Raw genomic sequence first — 21,593 nt, forward strand, 5'->3', positions numbered from 1 at the left:
GCCCGGCATCGCCGCCCCCAGATCCCGCTCCCCTGACCGGCGCTGTGCCGCCCGTCCGATCATCCCTCTTCCTGCCCGGGGCCTTTCCAAGGGGCAGGACCCCCCCCCCCCTCGGCAGGCGCATCCCTCCTTCGCTGGAGGACGGAGCGGGGCGGTCTCTCCAGCCGCGCCGGTCTCCCATCCCTTCCCGACAGTCGCTCATTTTCCTGGCCGGTCCCGGTGCCCATCCCGCAGGCTCAGACGGCGGGGCGCAGAGCTGGGGCAGCCATGGGTGTCGGTGTCGCGGGCTGCACGGCCCACCCTGTCACTCCGTCCCGCTCGCCTCCCTGCCTCCTGAGACACTGCTCCCGGGTCACCCGGGCCCTGGGCTGCCTCTTCTGTGCCCTGCTCACTGCCTTGCTTCTCAGCACCCTGCTGAGCCCTCCTCCCCTTGCCCCTCACAGTGCCCTGGCGGTGAGCCCCTGGCCCACCCCGCCCCTGGAGTGAGCCGGCAGGGTGTCAGGTGCAGAACCAGGGGCGAGGGAGTGAGCTTGGCTGGCTGCAAGAGGAGCCTTCAGGGGAGACAGAGATGGGGGACAGAGGGCAGTTGGGGGCAGCCAGTAGGGAGAGGCCAAGGAGGGCTTTCCTCAGGATGGAGCCAGGTGTGTGGCGTCCAAGGTGGGGAGCAGAGCCCAGCTGGGAGGGAGCAGGAGATCCTGGCACCAAAGAGTCTCCCCAGCGCCCACCCCAATGTCTCCTCCACTTCTGCCCCAGGCTGGCACTGTAGCCCCTGCTTTGATGACCTGCATGTGTCAGAATCACCCCCCAAATGTCTGATTCAGTCTGGGACCCGAGAACTTGCATTTCTAACAAGTACCTGGCTGTCGCAGGGGTCCCTGGGCCCACCCCCTGGGGCTTGAACACCTCAGAGGTGGCTCTTACTGTTCTACTTCCTGGCACAGGGTCCCATGCAGACTGACGCCCACATTTGAGGGGCCAGGATGGAGAACAAAGGGAGCCCTTAAAAGCAAGTTGCCAGAAACCACGGCTCCAGGCCTGTAGATGCCGCCTCCTCCCGGGGCCTGGCATTACCCTGCCAGGCTGTGCTCCCGCTGCCCGTGGCCCTGGCTCTGAGGCCAGGCGCCCCCGGGGCGCATCCGTTCCTGCGCAGTGCACAGGCTCTCCTGGTGGGGCAGGCGGCGTGCATCTGCTAGTGGGCTCTGGGCAGTCTTTATTACAGCCCGAGATGCTGCGAGAGCAGGGGGCTGGAGGGCTGGGGGGCCGCCGAGGGACGTCTCCCTGGGGCGGGGCGGGACTGTGCAGGGTGGATGAAGCTCAGGAAGATGTCCTCCAGGGACACCTGGCTGATGATGTAGTCGTCCAGCCGATACTTCCTCTTGGCCTGTTCCAGAATGCCGAACACCTAGGGTGGGAGGAGGCGCAGGGGACCATGGGCACAGGAGCCTCAGCCGGTGGCAAGTCCTGCGGGTGCCCAGCCCTTCTCAGCTGCCCCAGAGTAGGCCTCCAGATGGGAGGAGGGCACCGCTGGAAAGGTCCAGGAGGCCCTGTGGGTCTGTTGTGCCCTCCCTAGGAGAGAGCCCCGAGAGCAGCCCAGCTCACCTTGGCCCAGCTGAGGCCGACGCCCGGCAGGTGGTAGTGGACCATGCCCTGGTGCTCGTCCTCCAGGACGCTGCCTGCACAGATGAGAGACCGTGTCCCCCAGAGCCGGGCTGGAGGCCCCCTGCCCTGGGGGTCAGGGCCCAGGGCCCAGGGCTCATCCCCGCTCTGCTCAGGACACACCTGGGAAGGTCAGGTGCACAAAGGCCTTGAACTCCTCCAGTGCTGCCTGCCGCCCGTCGCACTGGACCTTGGCCTGCAGGACGTAGCCGCTGCCGAACTTGCTCTTGAGGTGCTGCGGGCTGCCCAGGCACCGGAACCGGCCCTGCACCATGATGGCCAGCCGGGTGCACAGGGCCTCACACTCCTCCATGCTGGGGAGAGGGGCGGAGGCCTGACACAGGGCAGGGCAGGGGCGCCGGGGCCCACCCTCTGTGCCGGGCTTGTGCAGAGGGGAAGGTGTCAGCGGCCAGATCGGCCCATTCCTGACTCCCACCCAGTGCAGAATTTGTGAAGAGAGGCCCTGGGTCCTCTGTCTGCGCAGCCCACTGAGCCTGCCCCTCCCCCCACAGCCTCAGACCGGCTCTACCTGTGGGAGGTGATGACGATGGCCTTGCCGGCCTTTCGGGCCCGGGCCACCGTGCCCCAGAGCAGGCGCCGGGCCACCGGGTCCATGCCTGTGGATGGCTCGTCCAGGAAGATGACGGCGGGCTCTCCGATCAGGGCAATGCCGGCGCTCAGCTTCCGCTTGTTGCCGCCGCTGGGCAGAGGGGCAGGTGAGGGGCCTGACTGCTGTCACTCTCCAGGGGTCCCCTCTGCCTTTCCCTATCCCTGTCCACCTCCCTCCCCAGGCCTCCACAGGGTCTTGCTGTCCACTCTCTCTAAATCACCCCGACACGGGGCAGTCCAGGTCGGCCACTGCTCCCGCTGTTTCCAGTACGGGGGTGGCAGGGGGACAGTTCAGCTGACTGTGTGTGTCTCCCTGTGTCTCTGTCTCAGCCCTGGTGGCGACAGCCAGCTCACGGAACACTTTTCAGGGCAGGGGGCCGCTTTCCGGCCGGCACAAGAAAGACCAGCGCCTCTTACCTGTAGGTCTTCACCAGCCTGTCGGCGTAGGAGTACAGGAGAAGGTCATCGATGAGCTGGTCCACGCAGGAGCCGATGTGGCGCTCGGGGACGCCCCGCAGGCGGGCGAACATGACCAGCGTCTCCCGGCCCGTCAGGTGGTTCAGCAGGGCGTTCAACTGGGGGCAGTAGCCGGTCCACTGCCGGGTCTGGGGGGTCATTATTGGGGGGGATGTCGGCAAGTGGCCACACCGGGAACAGACGGGTGGGTGGTGATGTTGGGGAGCTCGGAGGGCCTAGGAAGAGCTGTTCAAACCCAGTGGGAGTCCCACGGCACTGGAGCCATGCTCTGTGCACGTGCTCAGTGAACGGGAGGTGGTGCAGTGCAGCACTGGGGTCTCTAGCACACATCCTTTTTTTTAATTTTTAATTTCTTTATTGGGGAATTAATGTTTTACATTCAACAGTAAATACAATAGTTTCTGCATGCATAACATTTACCAGTTTTCCATATAATAATCATCCTTTTTGGACCTGTATTCTCCCTCCCCACCACAAACCCCATCTAGCACATGTGCTGACATCAGTCCCTGGCATCGCGTGTGCCAGAGTGACGCTCTGGCCCTCGCTCCCCACACTAGGGCCGACAAAGTAGCTCACTTGGGAAGTGCACCGCTTGCCTTGCATGCGGCCTCCGCTTGGGTTTAGTCCCCACTGCACAGAAAGACGTTTCTGTGCGGTGCTTTCTCTCCCTTTCTTCCTGTCTCTCTTTCACTCTTTCTTTTTTTTTTTTTTTCCTTCCAGGGTTATTGCTGGACTCGGTGCCTGCACCATGAATCCACTGCTCCTGGAGGCCATTTTTTTCCCTTTTTGTTGCCCTAGTTGTTGCAGCCTCGTTGTGGTTATTACTGCCATTGTTGACATTGCTTTGTTGTTGGATAGGACAGAGAGAAATGGAGAGAGGAGGGGAAGACAGAGAGAGAGGGGAGAGAAAGATAGACACCTGCAGACCTGCTTCACCGCCCGTGAAGTGACTCCCCTGCAGGTGGGGAGCCGGGGGCTCGAACCGGGTTCCTTACGCCGGTCCCTGCGCTTCGCGCCACGTGCGCTTAACCCACTGCGCCACCGCCCGACTCCCTCTTTCACTCTTTCTTCTTTGGGGGTGTGGGGGGCAGTCAGCCTGGAGTGGTGAAGCCCCAGAGCCAGACTCTACTCCCAAGTTCCTACTGGATGTGACCCATGGCTTCATCTCCTTTGTAAAAGGTCTCCGCCTAGACTGGAGTCAGGGGCAGGGGGGAGGCTGGCCCCAGGCCCTGTGCTGCTCTGGCGTGGACCACCAGCCTTCTGGGGCGGCACCGGGCCGATGTGGCGTGCCAAGCCCATGGAGCAGCCACCTGGTGATGTTCTGCCAGGGATGTCATCCCATCTTCTCCTTTGCAACTTGCTGTCTCAGCTCAGCGTTTTGTCCTCCCAGTCACCTTCCTCAGCAGACACAGACTTTCGAGGAAGGGTCTAGATTCATTTCAGTTTAGTCCACACGAGAGAGAGAGGGAGGTTCACAAGAGACAGAGACAGACGGGGGGAGCCAGAGCACTGCTCTGGTACCTGAGGCCCTGGCACTGAACCAGGAGCCACAGACATGCGAGCCTGGTGATCTAGCTGCTGAGTTATATCCCCGCCACATACCACAACTTCTCCATTTTACTCAGCTGTTAATAAACAATTTGGGCTCATCTAGTTTATCTCTGAGTTTCTTTTTCTTAAGGCATTAAAAAATTTGTAATAATAATTATTATTATTTACTATTTAATTTATTATTATTTTTATCTTTTACCAGAGAACTGCTCAGCCCTGGCTTATGGTGGTCTGGGGAATTGAACCTGGGACTTTGGAGCCTCAGGCATGAGAGTCTCTTTCGTAACTGTTACGCTATCTACCTTCCACTAGTTATCTCTGAGTTTCTGCCACTGTCAGCTCGTGGTGAGTCACCAGGCAGTCTGTGCCCAAGCTCAGGCGCTCCCTGGAAACAGATGTTGAAAACAGAGAGGCAGGCCTGTCTCTCTCTCTCTCTCTCTCCCTCTCTCTCTCCCTCTCTCTCCCTCCCTCTCTCTCTCTCTCTCTCTCTCTCTCTTCTCCTCCTTCCTCTTTAGGGACATCTTTTTAAAAACATGACTGATGTTTTCCTTGTCCTTCCCTCCTTCTCACTGAAGGAGGCCCTACACATCTGGCTGTAGGGAGGGCGGTCAGGCTGCTTGCAGGGGCAGGACTTACTGTTACCAGGCCAGGGGATGCAGTGACTTGGATAAAGATGCTTCAAATATGTTATTATTAAACATGAGAGTTTCTGGTAGATTCTCTTTGCCAAGTGATTCTACCCTAAGGTTTCTACTTCTAGTTTACTACCAAGTTTTTTTTTTTTTTTTAAATTCCTTTTTGTTGCCTTTGTTGTTTCATGATTTGTTTATTGTTTATTTGTTTTATTGTTTATTTATTTTTTAAATATTTATTCCCTTTTGTTGCCTTTTTTGTTTTATTGTTGTAGTTATTATTGTTGTCATTGTTGTTGGATAGGACAGAGAGAAATGGAGAGAGGAGGGGGAGACAGAGAGGGGGAGAGAAAGACAGACACCTGCAGACCTGCTTCACCACCTGTGAAGCGACTCCCCTGCAGGTGGGGAGCTGGGGGCTTGAACCGGGATCCTTCTGCCCGTCCTTGTGCTTTGCACCACGTGTGCTTAACCCGCTGTGCTACCTCCTGACTCCCTATATTATTATTTGTTGGTCTGCTTCTAATTCTGCTTCTAAGGCCCCTTCTGTTGCATTGCTTAACCCTGTGGTCTGTTTACATAATCACTGTTTTACCTGAGACCTGCCCTGCCTGCAAGGCATTGGTTTAATCCCACTGGTTCGAACTCTCTTTTCGCTCCGCCCCCTCTCCTAGTCACACCCTGTTTTTACACCCTACCACTTCCTTCCTGGAGAGTATAAATGCAGATGAATAACGCCAGCATGGCATTGCACTGCATCCCAGTCAGCCATGAGTCCCTGGTTGTCTGTCTCCTGGCCGAGAAGCTAGCCCGGCATCTGGCATCTGAACAGGGACTGGCAATTATTATTTTATCATTAATTTTGGATAGAGACAGAAATGGAGAGGAAAGGGAGAAAGAGAGATCCTTGCAGCACTGATTCACAGGTTGTGAGTGAGCAAGGGCTGGAACCTGGGTCTTTGCATATGATAATGTGTGCACAAAGAGGTGTGCCACTGCCTGGCCCCTCAGTGGCATGTCCACATCCCAAAAAGACCTGCATCCATGAGCAGTTCTTCCTATTTCTCAATGCTGTGACCCCGATGACAGACCACAGACTTCCTGTTTCCTGACAGCCAGCCAGCCACACACCTCCCTTTTCTTTTCTTTTTTTATTTTGTTATTGGGAAATTAATGTTTTTTTTAAAAAATATTTATTTATTTATTTATTCCCTTTTGTTGCCCTTGTTGTTTTATCGTTGTAGTTGTTGTTGATCTCGTTGTTGTTGGATAGGACAGAGAGAAATGGAGAGAGGAGGGGAAGACAAAGAAGGGGAGAGAAAGATAGACACCTGCAGTCCTGTTTCACCACTTGTGAAGCAATTCCCCTGCAGGTGGGGAGCCGGGGGCTCGAACCAGGATCCTTACACTGGTCCTTGTGCTTAGCGCCACCTGTGCTTAACCCGCTGTGCTACCGCCCGACTCCCGGGAAATTAATGTTTTTCATTCAACAGTAGATACAATAGTTTGCACATGCATAACATTTCCCAGTTTTCCATATAACAATACAACCCCCACTAAGTCCTCTGTCATCCTTCTTGGACCTGTATTCTCTCCCCACCTACCCCAGAGTCTTTTACTTTGGTGCAATAAGCCAACTCCAGTTCAGGTTCTACTTGTGTTTTCTTTTCTGATATTGTTTTTCAACTTCTGCCTGAAAGTGAGATCATCCCATATTCATCCTTCTGTTTCTGACTTATTTCACTTAACATGAAATTTTCAAGGTCTATCCAAGATGGGCTGAAAACGGTGAAGTCACCATTTTTTACAGCTGAGTATTATTCCATTGTGTATATATACCACAACTTGCTCAGCCACTCATCTGTTGTTGGACACCTGGGCTGCTTCCAGGTTTTGGCTATTGCAAATTGTGCTGCCCAGAACATATGTGTATACAGATCTTTTTGGATGGGTGTGTTGGGTTCCTTAGGATATATCCCCAGGAGAGCAATTGTAGGATCATAGGGTAGGTCCATTTCTACACACACCTCCCTTTTCTAGACACCCATCTGTCCTGCATGCTTCACATGTGCGGTGTGATCTGGAGCTCAGAAACAAGGGCCCGGGTGGAGCTATGGGCTTGTGGGTCATACATAAACCTGACCTGCTGTTTTCAAGGATCAGTTCTCTTTCTCCAAGCCCTATATGCCCCAGGGGTACCTCAGGCCTCCGTCTTCTTGAGCCCCCCACACCCAGAGGGGTGCCCCCTTCCTCCCATACCTTGTCCAGGTCAGAGCGGATGCTGGTGCCCTTGATGAAGGCGTCCCCGGAAGTGATGGGCTCTTCTCCTGTCAGCATTTTGAAAATGGAAGTCTTCCCGGTCCCGTTGAGGCCCAGCAGGGCAAAGCACTCCTCTTTGGGAACAGTGAAGGACACCTTATTCACAGCCAGTAGGGGGACCTTCTGTGCATAGACCTGAGACATCCGGACAAAAGATGCCCGTGAGAAGGCCTGGGCTGGGGGCAGCCCGGAACCCACTCTGCTCAGGGCACACTGAGTGTGGAGTGGGGCCCTGCTGTCCTTGGCGCCCCAGGCTCAGATGCGCCAGGCCCCAGAGTGCCTTCCCCTGTGGGGTTTCCTCTTCTCTGTGCCTGCATGCCTGCTGGCGGGCTTAGTTCTCTATGGCCAGTCTCCCTCCCCTCTGTTCTTGAAACAAGGTTGAGAGAAACCCCATGCTGCCTAACTCTGGATTTAAGCCATCAGGAACTACAAGGAAGCAGAGAATGAGACAGCACATTCAGGGGCAGTGGCTCAACAGACTGCGGTGTTTTCTCAGGGAGAAGTGTAAGCTTTCAGTCAATTCCAGTCTTGGCTCCCCACAATTTGTCTGCTCCACGCAGGAGAGGTTTGGCTTCAATCACTCACCTCCTGCCTTCTGGGTCTCCCTGCTTCTCAGGTCGGGGAGGCGACGGGGAGTCCCCATCCCAGGCCATCCTGTCTATCAGGGACTCCAGGGGAGACTATGGAGGGCTGTCTTTGGACTCAGATGAACTGGGTGTGGTCACTCTGAGGGAGCCTCCCTCCTGCACCTCCCTGGCTAGAGTGACACCTACCCAGGAGATAGGGGGTACCCCCCTTCTGACAGTGTTTCCTTCCCTTATACAAGGGGGGCCCCCCTTTGCTATGGAAGCCACATCTGACTTTACCTTTGACACTTCTTTAAGAACCAGGGGGTTGTTTTCACATAACATTTCCAAACAAGCGCTGATCTTTCTCGCCTCCAAGTTCACATCTTGGTCGCCAGGCACTGAGACCACGCTGTGCGGCTTGACCTGCCATGTGAAGGAGACTGCTTCTGTGAGGGGAGACTGCTTCTGTGAGGGGAGACTGCTTCTGTGAGGTACACTGCTTCTGTGAGGGTAGACTGCTTCTGTGAGGGGGAGACTGCTTCTGTGAGGGGAGACTGCTTCTGTGAGGGGTAGACTGCTTCTGTGAGGAGGACTGCTTCTGTGAGGGGGAGACTGCTTCTGTGAGGGTAGACTGCTTCTGTGAGGGGAGACTGCTTCTGTGAGGGTAGACTGCTTCTGTGAGGGGGAGACTGCTTCTGTGAGGGGGAGACTGCTTCTGTGAGGGAGACTGCTTCTGTGAGGGGTAGACTGCTTCTGTGAGGAGGACTGCTTCTGTGAGGGGGAGAATGCTTCTGTGAGGAGAGACTGCTTCTGTGAGGGGAGAATGCTTCTGTGAGGGTAGACTGCTTCTGTGAGGGGTAGACTGCTTCTGTGAGGAGGACTGCTTCTGTGAGGGGGAGACTGCTTCTGTGAGGAGAGACTGCTTCTGTGAGGGGAGACTGCTTCTGTGAGGGGAGACTGCTTCTGTGAGGGGAGACTGCTTCTGTGAGGGGGAGACTGCTTCTGTGAGGAGAGACTGCTTCTGTGAGGGGATACTGCTTCTGTGAGGGAGACTGCTTCTGTGAGGGGAGACTGCTTCTGTGAGGGAGACTGCTTCTGTGAGGGGAGACTGCTTCTGTGAGGGGTAGACTGCTTCTGTGAGGAGGACTGCTTCTGTGAGGGGGAGACTGCTTCTGTGAGGAGAGACTGCTTCTGTGAGGGGAGACTGCTTCTGTGAGGGGAGACTGCTTCTGTGAGGGGAGACTGCTTCTGTGAGGGGGAGACTGCTTCTGTGAGGAGAGACTGCTTCTGTGAGGGGATACTGCTTCTGTGAGGGAGACTGCTTCTGTGAGGGGAGACTGCTTCTGTGAGGGGGAGACTGCTTCTGTGAGGGGAGACTGCTTCTGTGAGGGGGAGACTGCTTCTGTGAGGGGAGACTGCTTCTGTGAGGGGGAGACTGCTTCTGTGAGGGGGAGACTGCTTCTGTGAGGAGGACTGCTTCTGTGAGGGGAGACTGCTTCTGTGAGGGGAGACTGCTTCTGTGAGGAGGACTGCTTCTGTGAGGGGAGACTGCTTCTGTGAGGGGAGACTGCTTCTGTGAGGGGGAGACTGCTTCTGTGAGGAGAGACTGCTTCTGTGAGGGGAGACTGCTTCTGTGAGGGAGACTGCTTCTGTGAGGGGAGACTGCTTCTGTGAGGGGGAGACTGCTTCTGTGAGGAGAGACTGCTTCTGTGAGGGGAGACTGCTTCTGTGAGGGAGACTGCTTCTGTGAGGGGGAGACTGCTTCTGTGAGGAGAGACTGCTTCTGTGAGGGGGAGACTGCTTCTGTGAGGGAGACTGCTTCTGTGAGGAGAGACTGCTTCTGTGAGGAGAGACTGCTTCTGTAAGGGCGAGACTGCTTCTGTGAGGAGAGACTGCTTCTGTGAGGGGGAGACTGCTTCTGTGAGGGGGAGACAGTTCACAGGAACTACAGGAACTAGGTGACCCAGCCGACCTCACAGACACGTCACAACGTTCCTTTCTTGGGGGCCATCTACAATTCTCAAGATTGAAGGCATATCAACATAGCATGACCCGTAGACAGGAAGTCTCTGTGGCACTGGGTTGGACCCAGAGAGTGATAAGGTATAACAAGTCCCATTGCCTGCCCGCTTGCCCACCTGCCCACCTGCTTGCCCCACTTCCCCATTTTCTGGGAGCCCTTTGTCTCTGGAAGACTTTCAGACCAGGAGCTGATAGAATATGCCTTTCTCCCATCTGACTGGTAGATGCCAGAGGGCAGAGCTGGCTCAGAAGGTGACTGACTTTAGGAAACCAAGGACTGAATTTCTTTTCTTTTCTTTTTCTTTTTCTTTTTTTTTTGCCTCCAGGGTTATTGCTGAGGCTCAGTGCCTGCACCATGAATCCACTGCTCCTGGAGGCCATTTTTTTCCCCTTTTGTTACCCTACTTGTTGTAGCCTGGTTGTGGTCACCATCGCTGTTGATGTCGTTTGTTGTTGGATAGGACAGAGAGAAATAGAGAGCGTAGGGGAAGACAGAGAGGGGGAGAGAAAGACAGACACCTGCAGATCTGCTTCACCGTTTGTGAAGTGACTCCCCTGCAGGTGAGGAGCCGGGGGCTTGAACAGGATCCTTACGCTGGACCTTGCGGTTTGCACCACGTGCGCTTAACCCGCTGCACTACCGCCCGACCCCCAAGGACTGCATTTCTGCTTGACTGACCAGCCCCTGACCAAGCTGACACGTTCCCCTTCCACCAGGTCTCTGGCTGCGCAGACACAGACTGTCGACTCCCTGCCCTGAGTGTGTGACATGATGCCCCGGGTTCTCTGGGGTGCTGCGGATAAGGCCACGTGGACCACGGTCCCCAGCCTGCTCCACTCACAAGTATTTGCCTCCTGCTGGAGCCAGCGACTCTGGCCTTCAGTCTCCACAGGACGCCGCTTTCCAGGAGGAACAGCAGGCTGAGGTAGACGGGCCCCGAGATGGCGAGGGCCACCAGCTGCTTCCCCATCCCCAGAGACTTCCAGGCATAGATGTTCTTCTGGGTCACATATCCCTCCACTAGAGCGGGACAAACAGGTTCTCAGTCTTGGGGTGATTTTCCCGACACTTTCCTCGATCGATTCCTCCTATTATAACAAATGCCACTGGAAAGAAGCATCATTTGCAAGGGGAAGAAAGGGGTCAGGCTGCGGTGAGGGTTAGAAACTAGGTTTTTGGTGATAATCCTAAGTAGGGTTTGTGGAGGTTGATAACAGAAGTCTCTATAGCCCCAACTAAGTAATTTAAAATTATGTCTATGTCCACTTCACTCCTGTGAGAATGTCATACATCAGAAAAGGTAGCAGCAACAAATCCTGGAGAGGTTGTGGGGACAAAAGAGCCCTCCTTCAGTCCCATTGCTGGTGGGAATGTCAGTGGGTCCAACCCCTGTGGACAGCAGTCTGGAGACTCTCAGAAGGCTAGAAGTGGATCTGCCCTATGACCCTGCAATTGCTCTCCTGGGGACATATCCTAAGGAACCCAACACATCCATCCAAAAAGATCTGTGTACACCTATGTTCGTAGCAGCATAATGTGTAATAGCCAAAACCTGGAAGCAACCCAGGTGTCCAACAACAGATGAGTGGCTGAGCAAGTTGTTGTCTATATACAGTGGAATACTACTCAGCTACTAAAAACAGTGATTTCACCATTTTCAGCCCCATCTTGGATGGAGCTCGAAAGAACCATGTTAAGTGAGATAAGTCAGAAAGAGAAGGATGAATATGGGATGATCTCACTCATAGGCAAAAGTTGAAAAACAAGAACAAGATCAGAAGAGAGAACACTAAGCAGAACTTGGACGGGAGTTGGTGTATTGCACCAAAGTAAAAGACTCAGGGGTGGGTGGGTGGGAGGGTGGGGGGGTGGGCAGGGAGGGTTCAGGTCCTGGAACATGACAGCAGAGGACCTAGTGGGGGTTGTATTATTATGTGGAAAACTGGAAAAATTATCCATGTACAAACTACTGTATTTACTGTCTGTCAACTGTAAAACATTAATCCCCCAATAAAGAAATAAAAAAAAATGTCTATGTGGTCCGGGAGGTGGTCCAGTGGATACCATGAGGCTCTGAGTTTGATCCCTAGCAGCACATGTACTTGAATGATGTCTGGTTCGTTCTCTCTCCTATCCTCCTCATTAATAAGTAAATAAAAGGGGCTGGATGGTAGCGCAGCGGGATAAGTGCAAGGACCACTGTAAGGATACCAGCTCGAGCCTCTGGCTCCCCACTTGCAGGGGCGTCATTTCACAAGGGGTGAAGCAGGTCTGAAAGTGTCTGTCTTTCTCTCCCCCTCTCTGTCTTCCCTTCCTCTCATCATTTCTCTCTGTCCTATCCAACAGCAACGACAGCAATAATAATAACCATAACAACGATAAAAAACCAACAAGGCCAACAAAAGGGGAAAAAATAGCTTCCAAGAGCAGTGCATTCATAGTGCAGGCACCGAGACCTAGTAATAACCCTGGAGGCACAAAATAAATAAATAAATAAACAAATAAATAAAATCTTTAAAAGGATAAAAATAAAATTATGTCTATTTTTGTGTCTTTTTTTAATTGTACTGGCCTGGGCCTTGCACATACACACATGATTCCAGGGTCCCAGCTGATGTTTTCATTCTGTCTGCACTTGAGAGTGAAAACAGACAGACAGACACACACACCCAGAGCCCAGGAGGGGGTGGGAAGTGGCACAGCTGGATGAACACACCACTACCATCCTTGGAGATCCAGGGTCAAGTCCCCAGTCCCCACCTGCAGGGGAGCTTCATGAGAGCTGAAGCAGGGGTGCAGTACCTCTTTCTCTCCCTCTCTCTCTTTTTTACTATTTTTGGCTTTTATTTATTTACTGGAGAGATACTGAGAGAAATTGAGAGAGAACGGGAGGAAGGGAGGGCAAGAGACAGAGAGACACCTGCAATACTGCTTCACCACTTGTGTCGTTTCCCCCTGCAGGTGGGGATCAGGGGCTTGAACCGGGGTCCTTGCTCACTGTAATGTGTTGTGCCACCACCTACCCCCTCTTTCTCTCCTTTTCTGTCTCCTTCTCCTTTCTCAACTTCTCTCTGTCCTATCAAATAAAAAGAAGAAAAAATAAATAAAAAGGGAAAAAATGGTCGCCAGGAATGGTGGATTAATTGTGCAGACACCAAGCCCTAGAGAGAACTCTGGTGGCAAATAAAATTGGGGTGCTGTGAGGAAGACAGCATAATGGCTACGCAAACAGACTCTTGTGCCTGAGGCCCCGAGGTCCCAAGTTCAATCCCCCATACCCACCATAAGCCAGCACTGAGCAGTGCCCTGGTAAAAAGAAAGAAAGAAAGAAAGAGAAAGAGAGAGAGAGAGAGAGCAAAAGGAAAAAGAAAAAAGAAATGGAAAAAGAAAAAGAAAAAAAGTGTGTGTGTGTGTCACATCACAGCACTGCCCCACCACCCATGGAGGTCCCCTGGCTACATAGTTCCAGCACCACATGGGAACATCACAGATGGCACTGAGCTCCACAGATGGCGCTGTGGTGTTTCCCCTTCTCTGACTGTTGTTGTTTTCAATTTCCCAGAACCCTGCTCAGTTCTGGTTTATGGTGGTGCAAGGGTTGAACCTGAGACTTCAGAGCCTCAGGCATGAAAATCTGTTTGCATAAATATTATGCTATCTCCTTTGCTTGCTCTATTTGATTTTTTAAAAAATTTATTTAACTAACTTTTTCCTCCAGGGTTACTGCTGGGGCTCGGTGCTTGCACTATGAATCCACTGCTCCTGGAGGCTATTTTTTCCCTTTTGTTGCCCTAGTTGTTTATCATTGTTGTTGTTATTATTGTTGTTGTTGATGTCATTGTTGTTGGATAGGACAGACAGAAATGGAGAGAGGAGGGGAAGACAGAGAGGGGGAGAGGAAGACAGACACCTGCAGACCTGCTTCACCGCCTGTGAAGCGACCCTTCCATGCAGGAGGGGAGCCGGGGACTCGAACCAGGATCTTTATGCTGTCACACCGGTCCTTGCGCATCGTGCCACGTGTGCTTCACCCACTGCACTGCCACCCAGCCCCCTCTATTTAAAAATTTTAAACTGATAAGTAAAACATTGGCCCTAGGGGCAGACAAGACAGTTCACCTGAACGGTACACCCGCCTTGTCATGTGTGTGACCCGGGTTCGAGCCTGGTGCACGGCGCTCTGGAGGAAGCTTTGCGACGTGTCTTTTTTCCCTCTCCCCTATGTCTCTCAACAGTTTCAAAGCACATGAGAAATAGAGAGAGTCACTCTGGCACATGAGCTAACAGGCTGAACTCAGAGCTTGCTAGTCCCTCTTGCTTGCTAGCACATGCTTCATCTCGGCACCGCCTCCTGGGCTGCTGTTTCTTTCTCGCTGTAAAAAAGGTGACCTTTGGTGTGTTGCACCAAAGTAAAAGACTTTGGGGTGGGTATTTCACTGTCAACTGTAAACCATTATCCCCCCAACAAAGAAAAAAAAAAACCACCACCACCACCAACAACAACAAAAGGTGGCCCAGAGTGGTAATGGCCCAGCGCCCCTGTAAGCCCCCCAAGCCCTGCAACATTATTAAGTGAGAGAAGTCAAATGCGAAAAGGCACAAATGAGTTAGAAAGATAGCTTGTCTTGCCGTGGGCATGACCCGGGTCTGAGTGCTAGTACCTAGCACTGCGGCACCAAGGGAGGTTCTAGAGCTGTGGTGTCTGTCTGTCTCTTGCCTAGAAGAGCAGGTTGGCCTGGGAGCAGTGATATCACATATGCACAAGATCCCAACTCCATTCATTAAAAATTTTTAAATTTAATTAATTAATTTATTTGCCTCCAGGGTTATCGCTGAGGCTTGGTGCCTACATTATGAATCCACTGCTCCTGGAGGCCATTTTTTCCATTTTGTTGTCCTTGTTATTATTATTATTACTGTTGTTATTGCTGCTGTTGTTGTTGGATAGGACAGAGAGACATGGAGAGAGGAGGGGAAGACAGAGAGGGGGAGAGAAAGACAGACACCTGCAGACCTGCTTCACCGCCTGTGGGGTGAAGGTGGGGAGCTGGGGGCTCGAACTGGGATCCTTGAGCTGGTCCATGTGTTTCCAGCTATGCGTGCATAACCCACTGCACTACAACCCCCCTTATTTATTTATTATTGAATATAGACAGAGAGAAATTGAGAAGGGGAGATAGAGAGACTCTTGTAGCCCTGCTTTACCACTCATGAAACTTTCCCCTTGTAGGTGGGGACCAGGGACTTGAACCCCCAACTCCATTACAAAAAAAAAAAGTCCCGTTTGTATCATTTCCTGTATGAAAAGCCCACAACAGATAGGTTATTGGCTGCCAGAACTGGGGGAGGTGGGGGTGAGTGCTAGCGGAGAGGGGGTCTCTTTTTGGGGTGAAGGTGTCCTGCAGCTGGTGGCACAAGGCACCGCCTGGGGAATCTGCTACCAGCCACCGGGTGTGCACTTGAAGTGGTGCAGGCTGCGTGACTCCCAGGTCGCCGGCTATACTCACATATGTCGTTGCAGTCCAGCTGGCTCAGCTTCTTGTCAGCGCAGAGCTTCTGTAGCTCAAAGTTATAATACAAGTTGGAGAGAGCCATTCCCAAACAGTAGCCTGGAAGGGGCAGGAACATCTGGTCCAAGGTCTCTGAGACTTCTGTGTAGCCCATGTCTGTCGGGGAAGAAGAGCAGCTCTACTGGCAGGAAGACACACACCTGCCCAGCACCTCCGCCACAGAGCACTGTTGGCGCTGCCTTTCACGCCCCGTGTGGGGTCGCTTCGAGACTGGACTCTCCTCTCAGGCCCTCTGCAGCCACTCAGCCTCTGTGCCATGAATATACAGAAAGGGTTCTCTTAGACATTAAGAGAAGGCAACTTTTAGCTTCTTGTGTTTTGTTTGTTTGCTTGTTTTATTCTTTATTTTTATTTTTTTAATTATTGATTGATTGATTGATTTTGCCTCCAGGGGCTCGGTGCCTGTGCTACAAATCCACTGCTCCTAGAGGCCATTTTTGCCTTTTGTTGTCCTTGTTGTTTATTGTTGTTGTTGTTCTTGTTATTATTGTGTTGTTGTTGGACAGGACAGAGAGAAATGGAGAGAGGAGGGGAAGACAGAGAGGGGGAGAGAAAGACAGACACCTGCAGACCTGCCTCACCACTTAACCCGCTGCACTACTGCCCAGCCCCCTGTTAGTTTGTTTTTAGATAGAGCGAAAGGCACGATACCACCAAAGCTTCCTTCAGTGCGGTGGGAGCCAGGCTCGAGCTAGGCTGTCCACACAGCAAGGCAGCCCACTGCCCAAGTGAGCTATTTGCCGACCTGTCATGTTTCGTGGAGTGGAGAAAGGTGATGAGAGGTAGCACAGGTCTTACTTTTTATGAGGCCCGACTTCCACCCTGGGCACCAATGTGGAAGCAACATGGAGGGTGCCGGGGCAGCTCCACACATGGTGAAGTTGTGCTGTCGTGTCTCTCATCTCTCTCTCACTCTCTCTCTGCCTGTTGCTCCATCCAGACAAACAAACCAGATTTGACATAGGAGGGTGCTCATGCTCAGTGGTATCGTGAGTGCACAAAGTTCCGGGTTCCTTTCCTGGTTCTGTTCGACAAGTAAGTAAATGGAGCCCCTGAAAGGCGAGAGGGCAGCTGTGGCTGCAGTAAACTGTGTTTCTTAATACAGAGCTGAGGTGTTTACTTTCAGCAAATAAACACAGTAGCTTTGCAAAACCGATGTGCTTCTTGTGAGCACGCTACAGCTGAGGACCGAGAGGCGCGTGACAGAGTGCGGAGCGCTCCGGTCTCTTTCTCACAGAAAACTAAACATATAAGAAACAAGAATTCTGGGCGCCAGGAGGTGATTCTCCAGATAGTACACACACTTCATGCGTGACGATCCAGGTTTGCGACCCTGCAAGGGGGAAGGCCTGCAGGGGAGCTTCGCCAGTTGTGGAGTGGTGCTGTGGGTGTTCCCATCTCATCCTCTCTCTCTCTCCCTTTCACTCTCTCTTAAAAAAAAGTGGGGGGTCTGGCGGTGGTGCAGTGGGTTAAGCGCATGTGGTGCAAAGTGCAGGGATCCCGGTTCGAGCCCCCAGCTCCCCACCTGCAGGGGAGTCGCTTCACAGGCAGTAAAGCAGATCTGCAGGTATCTGTCTTTCTCTCCCCCTGTCTTCCCTTCCTGTCTCCATTTCTCTCTGTCCTGTCCAGCAATGAACAATATCAACAATGGCAATAATGATGACCATGGTGAGGCTACAACAACAAGGGCAACAAAAGGGGGGAAAATGGCCTCCAGGAGTGGTGGATTTATAGTGAGGGCACCGAGCCCAGTAATAACCCTGGAGGGAAAAAAAAATAAACAAACAAACAAAAAAAGTGGCCACCAGGAGTGGTAGAAGCATGGAAGAAAAGAAAAGAAAGAATTCTAAATTTGGAAACCTAGCCTGGAGGCTGAGGCAAAGTGGGGATGGGGAGTGGCAGCCCCCGAGAGAGATGCCAGCAGGACAGCGCCCTTGAAGCTCTGCCAGCCAGGGTCACAGCACAGCCTTTACATGCGGTGGGGGGATATTCCTTCTGCTCTGGATGACACGTCCACCTGTCCACCCTTTCTGCTGAGTGCTGTGTCTGGGACACCTCCAATTTGGGGCTCTTCAGACTCCGCCTGCCAGCGATGCCCGTGCACCGGTCTCTGTCCCACACTTATGGGAGCACCACTGTGCCTGCTGGCAGGACGGGGAGCTGTGTGTGCCGTGGCTAGAGGGACAGACGGAGAGGCCCGGAGCACTCTGCGGTGCAGAAAAGCCGACCCTCACCTTTTTCGCTTGTGACGAGGATGAAGGGCCCGATACTCAGGAAGGTGAGTGTGATGATGAGCTTGACGCAGGCGCTGCCTGCATTGTCGAAGCAGAAGCTGGTCAGGTAGATGAAGGGGACGATGGCCCAGGCGTAGAGCATGAGCGCCAGCACCACGGCCGGCACGCTGGCCGGGTGTGTGAACGCCTCCTCCTTGTAGCACAGAAACACCACCTTAGGGAGGGGAGAACTGCAGTCACACAGAGTCCAGGCTAAGCACCAGAGACAGGAGAGGATGGTCTCATTGGGAACACTTGCTATACCCAAACCCCAACGGCCATGTCCCACTCCCTGCTCAGCAGGGCAGGACCGGCGGGGCTCTGCTCCCAGGGGGCACTCTCGGGCGTTGGTGTGGTGAGATCAGGGGCTCAGAGCTGCAGTGCTCAGTCCCAAGCAGGTATGGGAGCTAGTTCTGAATGAGAAACACCCCAAGGTGCTGGCGGCAGCACCAGCCTTGGGGTTACCCGTCAGGAGACCTGAGGGCAGGCCTCTCTGCTCCTGGTGATGCCAGGATCTGACCATCCTTTATTGAGTGTCAGTACTGACGGTGCTCTCACACGCTGTGTCACCTCGCAGCCTAGAGCTGCTGGTCTAGACTTCGGATCTGGGTTCTGGTTCTTTGCAGTGTCCTCAAGGTCAGCCTCCTGGACGCACAGATGGGGCGCCGGCCCACAAGGTCCTCACCAGCAGCAGCAGGCTGGGAATCAGGAAGGAGAGAAGGTCCCACAGCAGAGCCGACAGCCAGTAGGCGGCTACATAGACCCCGCTGGTGAACTGCACATGTTTGGCCCTGAGTGATTTCTCTTTGACCGTCAAGATGGAGAAAGAGCTGGACAGGAAAGCGATTCCGAAGAGCAAGTTGATGACCAGATAGTGTCCTTTCGGGCCCCTGGGAGAGTAGGCATGAGGGGAGAGGCAGCAGTTTCAGCACAGGCACTCCCAGCCTCGGCCCCCCAACACTGCAGCTGTAAGTAACCGGAGAAACAGGAAGACAAGGGCAGGCAGCAGGGGAGAAGGACTGAGAACAGACGGACAGGCAGGAGGACTGGAGCCTGGGCGGGGCGGGGTGGGGACGCACTGGTACAGGATGTCCTCAGCAGTCTCCGAGGTCGACTGAGGCTGGGGGTGGTTGACAGCTGTGATGGAAGCCCGTGGCCCCGAGAGCAGCCGGAAGAGCAGGCTGTCCACCAGTGCCACGGCCAGCGCGGGCGAGTGAAGGGCCTGGTTGTTGAACAGCGCTGTCACCGTGCTGCGGTTGCCCTGGTGCTCGACGGAGACCCCCACGAGGTATTTCCCATCAAACTGCTCAGGCTCTTCCTCCAACCTCTTCAGCAGGAATTCTTCTACCAAACCTGAGAATGAGAGAGAGGAAGCAGGAAAGGGGGGAGAGGGAGGCAGAGGGAGAGAGAGGGCCTGTGGGGGCCTCCTTCCCATCTGCTACTTCTACCTCTGCCGGTGGCCCCTCTACTCTGCAGCCCCAATCAAGCCTGACTGTTTCAGAGTGAGAGAGGCAGAGGGAAACGCAAAGGAACCACTGTACCACAACTCCCTGCAGTGGGGTGGGGCCGGGCCAGCGGGGAGCTGTGTGTGCCGTGGCTACAGGGCAGACAGAGAGGGCCCGGAGCACTCTGTGGTGAGGATGGAGGGTGGGAGCACTCTGTGGTGAGGATGGAGGGGTGGGAGCACTCTGTGGTGAGTGAGGATGGAGGGGTGGGAGCACTCTGTGGTGAGTGAGGATGGAGGGGTGGGAGCACTCTGTGGTGAGTGAGGATGGAGGGTGGGAGCACTCTGTGGTGAGTGAGGATGGAGGGTGGGAGCACTCTGTAGTGAGGATGGAGGGGTGGGAGCACTCTGTGGTGAGTGAGGATGGAGGGGTGGGAGCATTCTGTGGTGAGGATGGAGGGGTGGGAGCACTCTGTGGTGAGTGAGGATGGAGGGGTGGGAGCACTCTGTGGTGAGTGAGGATGGAGGGGTGGGAGCACTCTGTGGTGAGTGAGGATGGAGGGTGGGAGCACTCTGTGGTGAGTGAGGATGGAGGGGTGGGAGCATTCTGTGGTGAGGATGGAGGGTGGGAGCACTCTGTGGTGAGGATGGAGGGGTGGGAGCACTCTGTGGTGAGGATGGAGGGGTGGGAGCACTCTGTGGTGTGGATGGAGGGGTGGGAGCACTCTGTGGTGAGGATGGAGGGTGGGAGCACTCTGTGGTGTGGATGGAGGGGTGGGAGCACTCTGTGGTGAGGATGGAGGGTGGGAGCACTCTGTGGTGAGGATGGAGGTCACGTGGCCGAGTAGCACACTAACCAGATGAGCTATTCTGAGATCAGGGGCAGGATTATGACTAAGCAAAAGTGATTCACACGTGAGCCAAGTCTCCTATTACAATATTTCTCGTGTTTTATTTTGTTTTGTTTTTTTTTGGGTGCGACTCAGAGTTAAGTATTTCTTAACTCCCTCAGAGTTAAGTATTTCTCTTTACTGGCCCCCCAACCAAGGGAGTGTTAGTCCAAACACTCAAGACAGCCCAGCAACCTCACTGTTGGACGTGCTTTAGCCTCCAGGAAGATGAGACAGTGGTCTCATATCTGGGACTCCTCCCTTTCACATGATTTGAGATTTGAAGATTTTTAAAATTTTATTTAAATATTTTCTTCTTATTATTTTTTTGTCTCCAGGGTTGTTGCTGGGACTTGGTGCCTGCACTACGAATCCACTGCTCCTGGTGGCCATCTTTTCCCCATTATTGTTGTTGTTGCTATTGTTGCTGGATAGGATAGAGAGAAATGGAGAGAGGAGGGGAAGACAGAGAGGAGAGAAAGATAGACACCTGCAGACTTGCTTCACCGCTTGTGAAGCGACTCCCCTATAGGTGGGGAACCCAGGGCTCGAACCGGTCCTTTCACTTTGCACTATATGTGCTTAACCAGGTGCATTACTGCTCGCCCCTGATTTCATTATTTTTATGAGGGGAAGAGAGAGAAAGACCAGAGCACCATTCAGCTCTGGTATCTGTGAGGCTGGGAGTGAACCTGGGCCTTAGCTATGCTGGACCCTGTGCTCGAGTGGAGAGCCCTGGGAGGCGTTTTCCAAGATTTCTGGATACGTGGTCTGAAAGCAGAACCTTCACAGGCTGTGACAGACATGTCACTCTAAGGGTCAACAGGCCTCCCTCTGTGGTCAGTTCTCCTGGGCCTGGTACTCACCTGGAAGCTCTAAAGGAATCTGGTTTTCGGCCACAAGCAGATCTCTGAGGTGTTTGGGAAGCTGAGGCCCCAGTCTGGAATTTGGAGAGATAAAGAATGGTACGATGGTCTGGCCATATGTTTTTAGCGTCAGCTCCAAGGGGTTGTTCTCTGTACTTGCTCTGAGGCTGAGGGAAGAGAGGCTATAGACTGTGATCAGCAGCGGCACCAGGATCTGGATGGTGAACATCAGCAGCCAGTAGCGCCAGGAGTACAGCGCCCTCTTCAGGAACATGGTGTAGAACTGCTGGCAGAAACGCTTGTACTACAACAAAGGGGGGAGGACACCACTAGCGCTGTGGACAGAGTTGATTTCTCTTGGAATCTTTTTTTTTTTAATCGTTGTTGTGATTACTATTATTGTTGTTATTAATATCGTTGTTGTTGGATAGGGCAGAGAGAAATGAAGAGAGGAGGGGAACACAGAGGAGAGACAGACACCTGCAGACCTGCTTCACTGCTTGTGAAGTGACCCCCCTTAAGGTGGGGAGCTGGTGGGCTCCAACCAGGATCCTTACGCTGGTCCTTTCGCTTTGCACCATGTGCACTTAACCCGCTGTGCTACTGCCGACTCCCTCTATTTTTTTTATTGTTGTTGTAGCTATTGTTGTTATTGATGTTGTTGTTGTTGGATAGGACAAAGAGAAATGCAGAGAGAGGAGGGGAAGACAA

General features: G+C 53.4%; 1 protein-coding gene and 1 long non-coding RNA gene across 2 annotated transcripts in view; one reads left to right on the top strand and one right to left on the bottom strand.

The window, feature by feature from the left end:
- Window positions 1-21,593, top strand: part of LOC132533064 (uncharacterized) — a 147,762-nt gene that overhangs the window by 94,351 nt on the left and 31,818 nt on the right. The window lies entirely within an intron of this gene.
- LOC103117966 (ATP-binding cassette sub-family A member 17-like) overlaps window positions 1,194-21,593 on the bottom strand; it is a 72,018-nt gene continuing 51,618 nt past the window's right edge. The window contains exons 19-31 of the mRNA XM_060172558.1: window positions 20,883-21,186; window positions 18,762-19,035; window positions 18,368-18,572; window positions 17,644-17,857; window positions 15,347-15,505; window positions 10,681-10,859; window positions 8,114-8,239; window positions 7,188-7,382; window positions 2,683-2,870; window positions 2,186-2,356; window positions 1,780-1,970; window positions 1,600-1,673; window positions 1,194-1,402 (exon numbers count right to left, since the gene is read on the bottom strand). Coding sequence (XP_060028541.1) covers window positions 1,214-1,402; window positions 1,600-1,673; window positions 1,780-1,970; window positions 2,186-2,356; window positions 2,683-2,870; window positions 7,188-7,382; window positions 8,114-8,239; window positions 10,681-10,859; window positions 15,347-15,505; window positions 17,644-17,857; window positions 18,368-18,572; window positions 18,762-19,035; window positions 20,883-21,186 — 2,469 coding nt within the window. The 3' untranslated portion in view covers window positions 1,194-1,213. The remainder of the gene's footprint in view (window positions 1,403-1,599; window positions 1,674-1,779; window positions 1,971-2,185; window positions 2,357-2,682; window positions 2,871-7,187; window positions 7,383-8,113; window positions 8,240-10,680; window positions 10,860-15,346; window positions 15,506-17,643; window positions 17,858-18,367; window positions 18,573-18,761; window positions 19,036-20,882; window positions 21,187-21,593) is intronic.

This window comes from Erinaceus europaeus, chromosome 15 (genome assembly GCF_950295315.1).
Source record: "Erinaceus europaeus chromosome 15, mEriEur2.1, whole genome shotgun sequence".
Lineage (NCBI taxonomy): Eukaryota > Metazoa > Chordata > Mammalia > Eulipotyphla > Erinaceidae > Erinaceus > Erinaceus europaeus.